Below are 18,307 nucleotides of genomic sequence, written 5' to 3' on the forward strand. Positions count from 1 at the left end.
AGGGAGATCTGATCAACATAATGACAGTCTTGATGGGGTTATGGAAGGACCAGGAAGATGCATTTATTTATAAACTAGACAGGAAATTTTATTTTACTTGGGTATTAGTAGCAACACTGTCAAATCCTAGTCACCGAGAATCAAAATAAAGCTTAAGGAGTTATCCTTATTCTCAACATATATAGTTAGAAAGCACATCTAAAAAATGACCCAGCCTTTTATCCTCCCTTAAAGTTTTACTGACTTATTGTAAAGTCACATTAAATTTCCCCTATTCATTGTAATGAATATTCTTCTCTTCTAAAATTTGACAGCACTGTTATTTTGTCAGTAGAAGATTCCCAAACTTCGTTCTTTACCTCTTCTGATCCTTTCCCATGGATTCACAGGGCATATTAACACACTAAAGGCTCTGAGAACTCCCCCAGTTTAAACCAAAAAACAAAAAGTCCTGTTTCTCAAATTTATGTGACTGCTTCTTTTTTGAAGATATATATCAACCTTTGAAGAACAGGTATTGACATTTACTAGCATTCTTAGGGAAAGAATGTGAGAAATAGAAACTTGAAAGAATTCTTCAATTCTTTTCAGTTTGAAAATGAACAATAAAGCTGTTCATAATTTCTCCTGTCATCTAAGAAAGACAGGAGAGATTGCAAAATTGTGAACTATTACAATATTCTTGGATACTGTAATATTCAACATTCTTGAATTTCCTAATTTTTCTCAACGGCTTCTAATAATCCTAAGAAAGAGGTTTCACAGTGACCCCACTAACCATTTGAGGACATAAAAATCCATCAGTTCCGTTCAGTACAACTCGATTTTGTGAAACTTTAATATTTATATCAATGATAGAATATTGTTTCCAAAACTCAAACTTTTAAACATATGCCATTTTCCCTACTGCTAATAGATTGAATCAGTTACTCACAGACACACACATACACACACGTACACACAAATACATACCTTGGCCTATTCAATAATAAGAGCATACTGCTAGAGGACTTCAGGAAAATATTCATAACACTTTTAAGAGTTTCATGCTCTACTGACTGAGCTAGCTAGGCATGCTTTCATAATACTTTTAGATTGGCAAAATCTTTTGATAAATTTATAGCCTGTCTATACTACTCATATTAATCACTATTTAATCTTCAAATTACCACATGTCATTTACATGGCTGTAAAACAAGCATTTGCAAAGTAAAAATGTACCCAATATGCTGTTCAAATAAATCTCTAACCAGTAAGAGGTTACTTTTATATCCTATCCTAATATCTATGTGTGAGTATCTCTGTATGTATGTATGTCTGTGTGTTTGGGGGTGAGAGGGATAGATATATTCATTCTATTTACAAAAGTCAACTGAAAAAGAGAAGACTCTCAAAAGTAAACTGTGACTTCCTTAGGGAAACTGAATTTAACCCATTTTAACATATGTTTAAAAAAGTAAGAGTCGTGTTCTTCGAAGTAAATGACACTTTCACCTACAAGTTCTTTACACTAAAACAGAGTTTCTAGATATATCATGGGTTCTCAGGAACAAATGGGCAATCTCCTCAACTAATTTCCTCTACACCTACCCCTTACAAAGGTGTCCTCCAAGCTTTCTGACCACAGTCCTTCTAGCACAACAGAGAAGGTCTGTACTAAAGTGTCTTTACAGCCAAAATTGGAACTATTCATTTTGATATATAAGAAAATCATTTAAAAAAAAACCCCAAACCTTAAAAACCCTGAGGCAAAAATTTGGATTAAATAGCTCTCTGGTAAGATCATTAAACAACAGGTTAACAGAACCAAATAATTCTAATAATAGCTTTAAAAAATAATCAATTTGCTATGCTTTAGGATATGCCTCTCTTTTCACAGTTAACTCATCTTTGAGCAAGCATATGTGAGTTCATTCATTGTGCTAACATTAAGGTGAATGTCATCTTGTTTAGACTAGTGAAGGAAAAAAAAAAATTTCCTCAAAGTAATTTTATGTATGTGCCATGGGGTTAGGATCTACACTATCAGTGTTCTTTGGGTACTTTTCTCCTCCAGTTATAAACAAACAAACAAATGCAACCATAATGAAGAGCTCTGGTCTTGAAAGACATTAAGCAGATACATTCATGCATTAATAGTGACGATTCCAAGTGGACACTTACTGCTGCGTTTGCATCAACGGCATATTGGTGCTCTCATAATTGTCTGTGTGTAGAGGGGGTATGATTTCTCCAGTCACAGGGTGAAATACAGGAAGTGTGGACAGGGGCCATGCTATCTCTCTATTCTTGGACATGTCACGAAGTTCTTTGGTGGATTTCTGAATAGCACTATGATGGACCAGTTGGATGCTAGGTCAAAAAGAAATAAAACAACACAGATTTAAAATCACATATTAGCTCCACAGATTATCAGTTTGAAAAAGTTACAAAATCTTTTTTTTTTAAATAAGAAGACATTATTGCACTTTGGGCATTCTACAAGTTATTTCAGAAAAAGATAAGTTTCACATACTTTTAACAACAAAACTGAAAATTAGAAACTAACTTTTAAATAAATGTTATTTCTCGTTAAACTAAGCTATAAAGCACTGTGTTAATATTACAGCCCTAGGTAGCAAACTACTATTCTATTTAATCTCTACGATTAATATAAAACTACCATAGCTTTTATACTGTTGCTTCTGATGGGGCATTTATACATACTCACATAAGTTTCATTTTATGGTAGGTTATTACTGTAGATTCAGGAATACGTGTATGAAAGGTCTTTTCATCTGTTCTCTGGTTTATAGAAATGCAGATTGGGAAATCACATAATATAAATGGCAAGTTAATATTCTGAACCTGAAATATTTTAGGTTTAATTTTTACCTATATAATCTTAGTTTTCACATCTTTTTTATTCTCTACCCCTCCTAAATTTCTCTATTTAGAAAGCAGCTTTCACATGTATGAAATAAACTATGAAAGATGATGAATGAAAAAAAAGCATGACACATGTATGGCGCGTGATGAGCAACTGAGACATGAGAAAGAAATGACAAGAAAATAACAGGAAAGAAGACACTTACTCTGGTGTTTGCATGTTTCTCTTTTCCCTAGAAACAAAACAAAATTTATGAATTAAATAATAGCATTGAAATTTGGAACATTAAGACTATATGCGCACAGATCTCGCATGAGGTGGAAATGCTGACATTGTTACTATTAAATGCAACCAGGCAGCATTTGCCAGCAGGTTTATGACATTACTTGGATGAATACACACACAGAAATGGAATACTGATGAGAAACACAGGAAAAAATGGGAAAAAATGGAGATTAAGCATCGAGCTCTTGGAAATAAATTCTATGACATAATGAAATCAGGCTACATGAAAAAATGGAAGAATTTGTTACTTGCTGCTTTATTAATATTTTATCATTTGCTTTGTCACCCTGACTTCCAGATAATCTCAGGAGGTTATTTTAATTGACACAGATGTCCTGAAAGCACTAACTATTCATGAAGTGAAGACTCATTGCTCAAATTATCATTTTATTTTCATTAATTTACTCCTAGGTTTATATATATCTACATAGGTACTTTTAAACATTTAGGTTGTACTGCCCTGCTTGACATCCAGAAAAATTGCAAGAAGAAATCTTAACCATCATTTCTGATCAAACTGAGACTGAGACAATTTATTTAAAGTGCAATTACCATGTCAATAGGTTCCACAGTCTCTGCTTACACAGGACGGCTTATATAACCAAAATAGCTAGCCTCAATTATCCTTGGGACTGTTTTGGCAGTATGAGTTTACATTTAGCCTTAATCATTTTTGAATATAATAATTACAACCTCTAGTTTACTAGACTCAAAACTATTTTAATTCATTTGAAAGGAATAAAGTACTGTAGTTTGACTTGAACAAAATTTCATTTACAAGGTGTTTTATGAGCTAAATGAAACTTGGGTTTTAATGGAATCTTATATATTATCTTAGCAGTTCTATACTTTTTTATTAGTGTTTTAAAGTACTCACACTCCTTCCCGTCGGCAGCACATGATATAAGCGAGTATTAGAAAAAGGACCAGTGCTACCGCCGAGGGCACAGCCAGGGTAACTAGGAAATCCGTGTAATAGTCTCTGCTTTTCAAAGAGTCAGAAGGGGGTTTGTACTCTCCACCATCAGGCAAAATCCCTTCTCCACGAATCACTTCCTGATAGGTGGACACTTGCTTTGTTTTATCAACCTGATACAAAAGAAGATAATTACACATGAAATTAATAGTTGCAAATATTATGACAGCTTAAGATCTAGACATACCAAGACAGACTAATTTCTAAAAAGCAACCTTTCCTGATTACTTTATCACCTTGAACTTGCAATTATTTATGGAAACTAGGAAGAAGTAATAAATGAAAGTTAACAAATTAAAAGTTTATATTGGCCTTTCTAGGTCCTTCCTACAACATATATACATACATATATATGTACACAAAAAATGTGTACACGTGTATGATTGTTCTTTTTCACTTTACTTCCCCCAAAGCAAAAATCCTCCACATGACTATGCATACTTCTTGTTTCTTAGTGACAAATCTCTAGTGCAGATGTCAACAAACCGTCAACTGACTGATAACCAGTATGCAGGTATGGTTTCTAAGGTTAGTGAAAAGGAGTCAAAAAAGAGAGGGAGAGAGACACTTTCTAAATGCCTACAACTTTGATCCTCTGCCATCCAGCAGACAGGAGTCATTTTTAGGAAAAATAAACTATTTTCCTTAAAAATAATTTAAGGAACATTCAATGCTATTGCTTCAGTAAATTCTATCCCAGGCACAAAAAATGTATAACACTTGTACTATATTAATTTACCTCCACACTAACTGAATTGCTTTCACTAAGCTGCATTTAATTATGCTAAGGGTTTTATTGAAGGACACAATAAAACAGCCATGTGAAATTTGTTACTACATTTGTTCCCTGCCTTAAAAAATATTGGGGAGAATTATCTGCAGCATTTTTCAGTATCCTCGCCCTTAAACACCACTTGAAGAATTTTGCTACTGATATAGTGCTAGGATATCTTTTGCCAAGGAATTGATGCTCTGCCTCCTTTAAGAATGAGAACTAAATAACAAATTAACTTCCTCATTTTACCAGGGACATTAGGAAGCTTACTGTCAAACTTGACCTTAGGCTTTATGTTTTGGTAAAGTGCAGGTCCTGATTTTCCAGTTCTTTTATATTTGCTCTATTATGCTTATTTATCTGACTCTTATTTAAGCGTCTTGAAATCTTCTGTGGTAAGATGTAACCAATACATACATACATGCAAAAGAAAAAAACAAAAACTCCCAACCTTTCTTTTTATGCAGTCTCACCACAGAAAATGCAGTCTTCAAAGCATGTCATTTTTAAACCTTTAGAAATTAGATAATTTTCCTAACCATGAATAGTGTACAGCTCAAGCACAGGTAAAATGGCATCTCCAGGGCTCTCTGTCTGCTGCTCTGGTGAGAGGGATCTATTTAAGTTACGACTGCAGCCACTCCATCTTTTGTGTGCTTTTATGATTAGCACATGGCCAAAACATTGAGCTTTGCAAATTCAACATTCATTGAGTGGAACACATAAACCACACAGCATCTGAATACTTTGACTGAGTTTGAGAAAACAGAGAAAGAGCATTATCTTCCTAAGGCACATGTGACGTGGAAAGAGGATGCTGGGGCACAGGGCGACGGGTGCGAAGTGCTTCAGTGTGAGCAGGGTGTTCCCCGTCCCGGATCTGGGACAGGCACCTGCAGCTGGTTTGCTAAGACATCACGTGACACTTGTGTTTGTGTGTCAATAACTTTGTTCAAATGTCAACTTTAAACTTAGACCTAACTCACCACCAATCATTAAGAGTGGACTGAAGTTAAATCTAAAGGTCACTAAAGGAGTAAACCAACATTCCTAGCTTCCAGAAAGGAGGATCAAAAATATAATAGAAATTGTATGTACAATATCATATGTATCTGACATACATATGAAATCTTACTCACATGTTCCTAAGTCTTTGAGCATGCTAATTAAAAAGTGATTTGGAAAAATAATATTTAAGAGGTTCTGGGTAAGATTCTAACTTTCCTCTTCTTTTCCTTTATTCCTTGATCTTTCCCGACAATGAGTTTCCAGGACACAGAATCATAGCACACTTTTGCTTTAGTTTCAGATTTATCATTGCACTCCAGTCTTGCCTTCCAAAGTGGGACAAGGCAGCATACTTGAGGCTTCCTGCCCATGTTACACAGACTCCAAAACTTGACTTAGTAGCCACCTGGATGTCCGGGGGATCATTCAGACCACCTGCCAAGCTAATCCGGCCCCAACAACTAATCAAGAGTAGACTGAGTACAAAAGTGGAGGCACACTATCTTAAATGGAGGCACTGTCAACGGTCTCACCAAATCCCTAAAAGTCAAGGGAAGTCAACTGCAGTTAACAAAGTAAACCCAGGATTTGTTCCTAAAAGCAGTTCAGGTTTTAGTCAAATGCTATCTTCGGCCACATCACTTCTAGCTACAGTTGCAAAAACAAAATAAAAACTCACCAATGAAATTTTGCACCAGTCAATGTAAAACTGAGTACGGAATTTTTTGTCACACGTTATTACAGGCTCCATTTCTTGACTGCATCTCAATTGATTCTGAGGATTTTCAACTTCTCGTAAACAAGAAGAAAATGGGACGTCGGCACCAACCATGACATAAACGCTGCAAAAATGTGAAATTCTCAGGTTATCCTTTAAGAAAATTGGAAACACTGAAATAAATCTACCCTGAAAGCAGGATTTATCCTTTTGAATTGAGGGATTATCTAGAATCATCCCTAAGGTAGAGGCCTGGGCTTTTAAAGCAGTGATTCATGTAGGGGCTTCTTTCCATTCTTTCCTTTATTCAACCAATATTTACTGAGTGTTTTGGTGTACAGACACTCTCTTGACTTTGTTACTTCCTAAAAATTTTTTCACCCTGTATCATATTTTGATTAGATTTGATAGACTCCATTCAAAATATTCTTAAATTGTTTAAATAATATTATCACTAAGATAATTATCAGTAATAATTCTTCATCTAATTTCATTTTAATAAGATTGTGATATTACATCCTGAGGTGTGGAACTGCAGGCAGATCTATTCTTTCTAATAGTTCTATCTTTTAGGCTTTTCTACGGCACAGAGTCCCTACTGGTAGGTGCCTCAATACAAGGTCTCTAAATCTTTATCTAAGAAGCTGACGTAAGAGAAAAACTCCTGTTTAGTAAACACAAATTAGGCAAACAAAATTTATTTTCTTGATATGTATCTTGGCAACTAGGGGAACTCAATTTAATTGACCAATAAGAGTTTCACAATAAAAGAGAAGACAGATAATAGTGTTTAAGTCATCTTGGAGCAGCTTGAGCAGCTAGGGATTTCAAAGGTCTTTTCAAAAGAAAAGGGAAAACCAGAAGATTACTCTAAATAAATATTAGTTATTTTCTTAATGACAGTGCCATTATTACTTATAAAATGGAATAAACCCATCAAAATTCCTGCCATCTTTTTTACAGAAATTGACAAACTCATCCTAAAATTCATATGAAAATTCAAGTGACACACATGCACACAAAATTCTTGAAAAAGAGAAACACAGTTGGAAGACTCACAATTACCGATTTCAAAACTGACTACTAAGCAGTAGGAATAAAGAGAATGTGGTACTATCATAAGGCTTGGCATGTAGACCAATGGACCAGAATTCAGAATCCAAAAAGAAAATCTTTAGCAAGTTGATTTTGTCACAGGTGCCAAGACAATTCAATGAGGGAAAAAACAGTCTTTATGGTACTTTAGAACAATTGGCTATCCACATGCAAAAGCAAGAAACTGGACCCCTACTTCACGCCATATAAAAAACTGACTCAAGGAAAAAAAAAATCAAAAGCTTAATGTAAGAGCCAAAACAATTAAACTCTGAAAAGAAAGCAGGAACAAATCTTAATGGCCTTGGATTAGGCAGTAGTTTCTTAGTTATGACACAGAAAGTTCCAGCAATCACAGGAAAAAAATAAATTGCATTTTATCAAAATTTAAAACTTTGTGCTTCAAAGGGCATCATCAAAAAAGTGAAAAGGCAACCCACAGAATGAAAGAAAATATTTACAAATCATATATGTAATAAAGGACTTAACCTATAACATATAGAAGACTCTAACAATTCCATAACAAAATGACAAATAACCTAATTTTAAAATGACAAAGGATCTGAATATATATGTCTCCAAAGAAGATATACAAATGTCCAATAAGTGCATGAAAAAATGTTCAACATCATTATCAGCAGCAAAATAGACATCAAAACCACGATGAGATACCACTTTACATCCATTAGAATGGCTATAATGAAAAATACAGACAATAGGAAGTGCTGCCCAGGATGTAGAGAAATTAGAACTCTCCTACTCTACTGGTGGGAATGTAAAATGGTGCAACCACTTTGGAAAACACCTTGGGAGTTCCTCAAAAGATTAAATACAGAGTTACTATATGATGTAGCCATTCCATTCCTAAGTACATACCCTAAGAGAAATTTAAACACATCTATCAAAAACCTTGTTCATAGCCACATTCTTCGTAATAGTCAGTAAGCAGAAACAATTCAAGTACTCATCAACCATCAAATGGATAAAAAGTAAAATATCCATATAATACCGCTCAGTCGTGTCCGACTCTTTGCGACCCCGTGGACTTTAGCCTACCAGGCTCCTCCGTCCATGGGATTCTCCAGGCAAGAATACTGGAGTGGGTTACCATTTCCTTCTCCAGGGGATCTTCCCAACCCAGGGATCGAACCTGGGTCTCCCGCATTGGAGGCAGACGCTTTAACCTCTGAGGCACCAGGGAAGCCCCCCATATAATATTACTCAGCCATAAAAAGCAATGAAGTACTGTACATACTACAACATGGATGACCCTTGAAAACAATATGCTAAGTGAAAGACGTTGGTCCCAAAGGACCACATATTGTATGATTCCATTGATATGAAATGCCCAGAATAGGCAAATTCATAGAGACAGCAGGTAAATAAATTGTGGTTGCCTAGGGCTGGGGGTTGTAGTGGTGGTGACTGCTAATGCATGTGAGAAGGGAGTGTCAGAAGGATAAAAATGCTCTAAAATTGACCGTGGTAATGATTGTACAACTTTGTTAATAAACTAAAATATATTGAGTTGTATATACTTTAAATAGGTGAATTGTATAATATGTAAAATATATCTCAATAAAGCTGTTTTTTAATGAAATGAAATAAAAGCATGGCACAAAAATTCAAAGTTATGTGACTGTGAAGCCACATCCTTAATTAACAGCTGTGTCCCAGAGCACACTTACACAGATTCAGCTGGTTGTGCTTTATGTCAAGTTAAAAATTTATAAGTTCAGAAAAAGTAGAAGAAACCACTGGTAAAGAATTCACAGGATTAGTGAGTAGAAATAGATTCCATTTACAGGAATATTGCTCATTCATAAAAAAGAACAAAATAATGTCATCTGCAGCAACATGGGTGGGACCTACAGACTGTCAAACTTGAATGAAGTCAAAGACAAACACGATATGGTATCACTTATACACAGAATCTAAAAAATAGTACAAATGAACTTACTAATAAAACAAATAAAGTTACAGATGTAGAGCACAAACTTATAGTTACTGGTGGGAAAGTGAAGGATGGGAGCAGGCATAAATTGGGAGACTGGAATTGACATATACACTCTACTACACAAAAAATAGATAACTAATAAGGATCTACTGCATAGAACAGGACACTCCACTCAGTACTCTGTAATGACCTATGCGGAACAAGAATCTGGAAAACAGCAGATATGCGTATATGTATAACTGACTCACTTTGCTGCATACCTGAAATTAACACAACATTCTAAATCAACTACTCTGCAATAAAAATTTTAAAAGAGAAATACATTCCATTTAGAACAACTTGTTACTCTTAAGCTTCATATAAAGCCAATTTCTATCCTCTTATTAACTGCCTTGCAAAGACCATATTTTTCCTTGATAACTGTGAAATATATTTGTAAATACAGAAATTAAATATTTCAAAAATTGTTAAAAGTCCTCTTGCTTTTACATAACATTGATTTGCATTTATAATTAGTAAGATTTTAAATTAATTCACTTCAAGATAACATAAATAGGCATAAGCATCAGTTTTGGGTGCTCTGAAATGTTTTTTTTTACCTCAAATTACAAAAGCAATATAAAAACATTACATAAAACTTGGGATATAAAAACAATTAATTTCTATTACCAAGATCATGATTTTCATTTTCCAATGTACCTTGCAGAATACTTTTCAAGTGCATATATTTTAACCTAATTGCAATCATCTCCAAACTATAATTTTGTATCCCACTTTTTCACTTAATGCATCATAAGCATTTTTCTCATAAGCATTTTTCCATATTTTATAGTCTTTGCAATTACATTTTTATAGGAATATAATTTTTAAGTGCACATGAATTTATTCATAATTATTTCAGAGCTGGCCACATAAGTTGCTTCTAATGTTTTGATGTTATAAATAATACTGTAAAGATGATCTCTGTGCATATTCTTTAACATTACTATCTTAAAAGAGATGCCTAGAAGTGGAAACATTTTTATGACAGTTGACACACACTGCCAAATTACTTTCATCTCCACTTGGACGATCCAGCAGCTTCACAAAGTTAGTATGTTCCGAACTGAGCTCATCATCACCCTATCCCACCTCCACCTGTCACCCCTTCCATCTTCTTCTCTCTCAGTGATTGGCAAGGGCAGATGCTCAAGCCCCAGTATCACTGACTCCCGTCCTTTTCCCTATCATCTGTCTCTGACATTTGCCCTGAAAGAGCTCTCGCACACACCTGTCCACTCTGTCCCTTCCCACAGCCAACACCCCAGTTCTAATCAAGGGCGTGAAGCAGCAGCACCCTGACTATGCGCCTGGAACTCAGTCTCCCTCCCTGTCCTCAGGGCGTCTATCTGCAGCAGGAAAGATACCGGTTTAGAAACAGAAGCATTTGTATATTTGAAAGCTGCTAAGAAAGTGGTTCTTACAAGTTCTCATCACAAGAAAATAAAAACTAACTGTGAGGTAATGGATGTTATCTGAAGTTATTGTGGTGATCACTTCATAACATATACTTCTACCAAATCTTCATGCTGTGCACCTTAAACTTATCCAATGTTACATCATCAATTATAACAAAATTGGAAAAATAAACAAGTTAATTTAAAAACTGCAAACAGACTACTCCAGAGAAGTAGATATTGGATTAGACTTGTAGGTTAAAAAATAGGTATTTATTGTTTTTTGTTTTGTACAGCCAGTAAGTTTTAACATCTTGGCTTTTTAAAAGATAAATTTGTATGAGGCCATGTGTAATAATTATAATAATTCATGCTATACATGCTAAAGTATATTTTTCATAATCTGCTCTTTTCCTAGATCTTTGATATGCAGTTTTTGATTTACAGCTATTTTGACAGGCTAGCTTTTTGGTAGGCAGAAATTAAAAATTTTTATGAAGAGAAATGAGGATGATCTTTACATTTATGATCTTAGCCATGCTTTCAAACTTTCAAATATATGTAAACAGATGGCATGGCAGTGTATTATCAAGTACAAGGCTCTCAAGAAAATGTTAACAAAACACGGTGACTCACAATCTTAGGAATTGAGTACTCGAAATAAACCTTGCTCCTCTGAAGAATCCTTTTCTTCCAATTTGAACAACTCAATTTCCCTTGAGGTAAAACCCATTTACTATGGTCTTTACGCATACAAAGTGCAGAACCATGTTACAGGTAAAAAAAAGTATGTCAAAACTCTCCTGCTTTTCCAGCAATAGTCAGATAAACAGATCCAATGATTATATTGTTTACCTAGTTGTCCAAATGATGAATGTATTTTATTCGTGATTTTATGTATATAAGAGACAGAGGATGGTTTAGAGAAGAAAGTGTCCAGGTACGTTACATGCTACCTGGGAACTCTTAAAAATGCATGTTGATTCTTGCCTCTGTTCACTTCTCTGTTCTGTGCATATCAGTCAGTTTAAAAATAAGATGAAAAATAAAGAAGACATAAAACTAAATAAAGCATCTAATTCAGAACAAAAAATAAAGAATAAAGGTCATTTCTAGACTCTACTTCTACTACTGTTTGTTACTCCTCTTTACTGAAGAAGGGAAGAATGATCTTATCAACTGGCACCCAAGACTCAGACCTTTCTGGGGGATTTTGTGGGAGGCTTTTCTTGCTTGAAGAAAGGAGGCATTTGGGTTTGATCTACTCTTTTAGCTTGTGCAGTGCAGGGGGCTCAGCAGGCCTACTTGCTAAAATGAAAATGTTAACATACACGATTGTTTGCAAGGTCCCTAGTGCTACCCAAGATAAAATCCAAACAGTTCTTCCTGGAGTACGAGGTCTTAACATGGTCTGGTCTTTGCCTCTTTAGTCATTATTATTTGTGGGTCCCTGTCCCCCATTTGCACACACAAAGCAACTTTCCAAATCCACCTGGCTTCTTCCCACCTAATGGCTCTTGCTCAAGCTGCTCCCTCTGCCCAAACTCTCCCTTTATCATTTTTTGAGCTGGCTAATTTGTTCATTTCAGTTCAGTTCAGTCACTCAGTCGTGTCCGACTCTTGGCGACCCCATGGACTGCAGCACACCAGGCTTCCCTGTCCATCACCAACTCCCAGAGTTCACCCAAACTCATGTCCATTGAGTCGGGGATGCCATCCAACCATCTCATCCTCTGTCTTCCCCTTTTCCTCCCGCCTTCAATCTTTCCCAGCATCAGGGTCTTTTCAAATGAGTCAGTTCTTCACATCAGGTGGCCAAAGTATTAGAGTTTCAGCTTCAGCATCAGTCCTTCCAACGAACATTCAGGACTGGTTTCCTTTAGGATGGCTAATTTGTACTCATATTTTAAACCTCATCTCCTCTATGAACCCTCTGACATCGACCAGAAGTGGGGGAGGAGTCATCTCCATGAATACCTTAACTACGATACATACAACACTGTTTTCTAATTATCTGATTACTTCCTGGTCCCTAAGAGATGTGAGCATAGACTATACTCTTTATTTTTTAAATTTAATTTTATTTTTAATTGGAGGATAATTACTTTATAATCTTGTGATGGTTTCTGCCATACATCAACATGAATCAACCATAGGTGTACATATGTCCCCTCCTTCCCCATCCCATCCCTCTAGGTTGTTACAGAGCACTGGTTTTGAGTTCCCTGCATCAGACAGCAAATTCCCACTGGCTACCTATTTTACATATGGTAATGTATATGTTTCAACTGTATTCTTTAAATAACTGTACCCTAGAGAGTAATACATTATTCCCCCATAAAAAGTATTTACTAAATGCTAAACAATGGAAGAAAGAAAATAAATCTATGCCTAGAACTTAGAAGAATAGAAATTAAAGACATATAGTTACAGACATATAGATACAGAGTTGCATGGATTTTTTTAAATTGACTTATGTTTATATTTATAAAAATGGGCTTATATTGGCTTCCAATTATGTTATTAAAGGCTCAAAAAGTCCAATCTCATATCATCATTCCCTAAAAGAAAGAATAGTTGCATCAAAAATACAGGAGGCACATTATTTAAGAATAAAAGGCTATCTTATCAATCACCAACGATGGGGACTGACTGAGCAGAGCACTATAGACTGCCCCGGACCACGGCCTTGCATCAGATGAGTCTTTGGCAGCCTCTGACTTACATTTTCTTCTCCAAGTGTAACTTCTCTCTGAGCCCTTCACAGGGCAAAAAGCAGACAATTAATTAGAGTGCGGCACTCTGTGAGATTGTCTAGAGAATAAACTAGGATTCTCTGTTGCTGACTGAGGCTAGATCCACAGGCTTTGGTAACCAGAGGAAACAGTGGTAGGTTTGACAATCTCTTATGAAAAGTGAGTATATTCTTTAATCCTCACACCCCATCATTCCCTTCATAACCACCATTTACACCACATCACTCACCCTGAGTTGGCAGCTACGCCATGCTCAGACTGAAATATGAACCTGCTCCTCTTTCCACCAGCTTTATCCCAGGCTAAATGCATCCACGAGTCCTTAGTCTCTGGCTCAAACTCAAGAGCAAAAGCAGCCCTGAGACCACACCCAGAGACAGAGCACAGTTGCCCTGGGGTTATGGGTCTGGAAAGTGAAAGGGAATCTTTTCAGGAGGTTCAGCTTTCCTTTGCAGGAGCTTATTCACTCTGAAGGAAATCTTTACCATTGGTTTCTGTTAGATTTAGAAGTTTAAAAGCTGTCAGTGAGGTCTGCAGAAATGAGGGGGGAAAAATGCACATTGAGAAAGACGAGGAGCTTGGGCGCTGTAGCAGGGACTCCTGGTGACTGATATTTAATGCACTGTGGGCTGTGGAAGGGCTGGAGGCTTACTCTGAGGGTCTACTACTGAGAGCTCCTCTTGGCCATCTGCTGCGAGTTTGACTAATGTGGAAAACTTTTCAGTTAGTAAATTGTGGCTGCCATGCGTCAGAATAGGAAATAATTTAAGGAGATTTTTTAAAATCACGGACTGAAACTCACTCAAAGTATAAAGCAGAACACAGTTAGTAGGTGTTTAATACTTCTGAAGTATATTTTTAAATAAAATTTTAGAAAATAAAGTGATGCAATTCCTTTGCATCTCTGACCATAACCTTGATCTTTCCAGTATTTCATTTTTAATGACATTTATAGGCCACGTTACTTTCAAAAGAAAGTACAGAGGCAAAAAGTTTAATAAGTGGATTAGGAATCATGATGTTGTTATTCAGTCGCTAAGTCACATCCAATTCTTTTATGACCACATGGACTGCAGCCCACCAGGCACCTCTGTCCATGGGATTTCTCAGGCAAGAATACCAGAGTACATTGCCATCTCCTTCTCCAGGGAATTTTCCTGACCAGGAATTGAACCCACATCTCCTGCATTGCAGGTGAATTCTTTACTGCTGAGCCACCAGGGAAGCCCCCCGCCAAAAGTTCAACAAGTGAATTAAGAATCATGATATTCACCATTAAAAAGGAAGAAAGGCACAAGAGGTGAGTTAAGCACTGAATTTATTCTAAATTTAAGGCAAATATGGTAAAAAAAAAAAAAAAAACAAAACCTATTTTTGTTACCTTGACATTACATAACAACCAAAAAAAACATGCAAAATGATTTCCAGGGACAAATTTTTCTTATGCAATTATACTCAAGTAGGATCCTACTCCATTGGTGCTCATATAGGTACACTGGAGTAATAAAGTTGGCATTGGGTACAATTTATAGAAATTCTATTTTAAATGACTTACCATATGAATACTTTGCAAAGGTTGCAGCTTAACATTAAATTAAAACTCATGGAAAGCATTTCTAGTTGGGAAGGGATCTGAGACAACAGGGTCCAAATAAATGCCACGGGACTGACAACACATGCCTCCTGCTAGCAGGTGCTGGGGGTCATCAGCTAATGACTAGATTCCCAACAAGTACTTGTACAACAAGAAATTCTGTTCTTAATTTAGACTCACATGCTCAGGCCCAGCCCTAGACTCAAAAGATCCAGGATCTCTAGGGGGGATCAGAGGCCAGCAACCTAGATATATTTTTAATAAACTCTACTGGCAATTCTTAAGCTAGACACATTTGAACAGTACTGTTTTAAGTCAGAGTTTGGTTTAGAGAGGTGTTAGCTCAATTTAGTCTCTGTGCTGTGCTTAGTCACTCAGTCACGTCCAACTCTTTGTGACTGCATGGACTGGAGCCCACTAGACTCCCCTGTCCAAGAAGATTCTCCAGGCAAGAATGCTGAAGTGGGTTGCCATGCCCTCCTCCAGGGGACCTTCCTGACCCAGGGAGTGAACCCAGGTCTCCCGTGTTGCAGGCAGATTCTTTACCATCTGAGCCACCAGGAAAGCCCTTAATTTAGTCTAGTGGTGGCTAAAAGTGCCTCTGTGGGTGGCGCCTACACTACTGATTAGGGAAGGGGTGAGTCCAGAAGAAAGCACAACCATGGCAGACTCTACCAATGACTGGTTTTCCTGTTGCTTCCTCCAGCATCTTTTAGTCATTGTTTTAACAATCACTGTGGAACACATTGCTTTAAGAAACTGTTGAAAAGACTCCAGCGACTTCCCTGGCAGTTCACTGGTTAAGAATTTACCTTGCAATGCAGGGGACGTGGGTTCGATCCCTGGTGGGAGAACCAAGATTCCATATGCCATGGAGAAACTAAGTCCATGCACTCCAACTACTGAGCCCAGCACCACAGCTAGCCTGTGCACGGCAACCACAGATTCTACATGACACAGCTAAGACTCAATAGAGCCAAATCAACAAACATTTCTTTAATAGACTCCACATTTGGAGAATGTGGGAGATACTCCTGTTCATCTCCTCCTATGGTTCTACTTTAATTACTCACTGGGAAAAAGATCCAGGTTGTAACCTCTGAAGTAAAATGTTAAGCCCAGAATTCTGTTTTCAAAGAGAAAGCCAACCAGCAGACAGGCAAGAAATAAAGCAACTGTTTTTCTCCGAACACTTGCAGGTATGCTTGACTGACTTCAAAAACCCATTATTATACCATACGAGATACAACTGAATTCTGAAATTTGTGAGTTGGACTTTGCAGGTCATTGCTTATGCTTCCATCCCCTTTCTGACTACTCACTCTACCTTATCTGTGTCTATTTGGGATTTCTTCCCTTATTTCCAACAAAGTTCTCCTTTGAAGTTGCCCTTACATTTGATTCTTATTAATCCAGACATTCTGGTTAATTCCAGATGTCCTCTGTATAAATGTTACCAAGAATATGGATAAAAGAAAAGATGGAAAAGCATATGTTACGCACAATGTGATTTATTCTGTATCTCGTACTTTTATAGGATTTAGTTTTTTTTTTTTTTTAAAGCAGATCTGCCTCAATTTGCAGATTAGAAATTAAACAGTAAAATTTCATCAATGTGGGCATTCAATCTGTCATTGTGCTCGGGTATAAGTGTTTTATAACCCCTACAAGGGTGTAAGTCACATTCTATATCTGTAAGACTTGAGAATAGACAAGTCCCTTTCAAATGCATTCTCTCTTTAATCCTCACCACAACCCCAAGGTTGTTCCCATTGGAGCAGACGAGGAAGCTGAAGCCCAGAGGGGTGCAGCAGTTTGCCCAATGTCACCCAGCTTGTGAGTGACAAGGCCAGGCTTTAGGAATGGGTTTCAAATCCACCCCAGCCATCAATCATCGCCACATGGTGGAAAGAATGTTAAAGGCGAAGAAATAGTTTCCTAGAATAAAGTTACAGCAATCTGTATGTCCTTCTGCAGCTGATAACTGGGGCATCAATTTCCTTTGAAACTCAGGGCCCTAAATAATCAGCTTCTCTACAGAAGGTACAAAAAAGACTTAGCACTGTAATTTATGATGCAAGTCCTGATCTACAATTAGCTTTCAAAGGACCTGGAACATCAGATATAAAGGACCATTAACGTAACCTCTTTGTCAATACAGAAAATTGCTATTTTTTTTCCACATCTCTGCAATACCTACCGCTTATTAAAAAGAAAAATGCCACAGGCCCTCTTCCATCTACACTAAGTTTGGTAATATCACCACATTTAAAAATCCACACTTAAAGCGATGAGATGAAGTCCGCTTACCCCTCCTTCATGTCGTTGATGGGCAGTGGGACCCGGCCACCCCGGTCGAGGGCTGACGTGATGTTTATGGCGTTCAGGCGCTCGGGCTGCCACACATTTTTCACGGCCCCCAGGAAGTCTCCAAGAACCTCGCTGGCCAGCATTTCTTCTACGTTCATATTTTTAATGAAGAATTCTGCTTGATAGGGTAACGGGAAGTCTAATTTTGGTGGGAAAAGGGTATGCACACCTTTAATGAGGGAGTCTTTTGAAAGGGAAACAAAAGAACTTGAGATTTGTTGACGTGTCACAGTCCTGGCTTTGGGGAACAATATTATTCCTGACTTCAAAGGCTTTCCGAGTAACAGAGGCTATATCTTATCTAAAAACACCACATACATTTGACCCAGAATTTTATCTATGATGTAATCAAATCCAAGGGACAGCAGGGCAGTTTGCAATTATAGAAAAAAGAAACAAAGAAAGAAAAGGCAAAACGCCAAATCTCGTATCTGTCTCTAACTTGCCAGTGGCCTGCCAGCCTCCTCA

At 36.9% G+C, this 18,307-nt stretch overlaps 1 protein-coding gene across 6 annotated transcripts in view; it reads right to left on the reverse strand.

The window, feature by feature from the left end:
- Nucleotides 1-18,307, reverse strand: part of SGCE (sarcoglycan epsilon) — a 71,437-nt gene that overhangs the window by 11,915 nt on the left and 41,215 nt on the right. For 3 of the 6 annotated variants that reach the window (XM_070787509.1, XM_070787507.1, XM_019959696.2), the window contains 5 exons: nucleotides 17,780-17,978; nucleotides 6,593-6,755; nucleotides 4,032-4,243; nucleotides 3,075-3,101; nucleotides 2,164-2,352 (listed from right to left, as the gene is read on the reverse strand). In XM_070787509.1, coding sequence (XP_070643610.1) covers nucleotides 2,164-2,352; nucleotides 3,075-3,101; nucleotides 4,032-4,243; nucleotides 6,593-6,755; nucleotides 17,780-17,978 — 790 coding nt within the window. Of the gene's footprint in view, nucleotides 1-2,159; nucleotides 2,353-3,074; nucleotides 3,102-4,031; nucleotides 4,244-6,592; nucleotides 6,756-17,779; nucleotides 17,979-18,307 lie in introns of those variants that run through there. The other 3 variants (XM_070787510.1, XM_070787508.1, XM_019959700.2) reach the window with 2 other exon arrangements.

The sequence above is a fragment of the Bos indicus genome, chromosome 4 (assembly GCF_029378745.1).
Source record: "Bos indicus isolate NIAB-ARS_2022 breed Sahiwal x Tharparkar chromosome 4, NIAB-ARS_B.indTharparkar_mat_pri_1.0, whole genome shotgun sequence".
NCBI classification, from domain to species: domain Eukaryota; kingdom Metazoa; phylum Chordata; class Mammalia; order Artiodactyla; family Bovidae; genus Bos; species Bos indicus.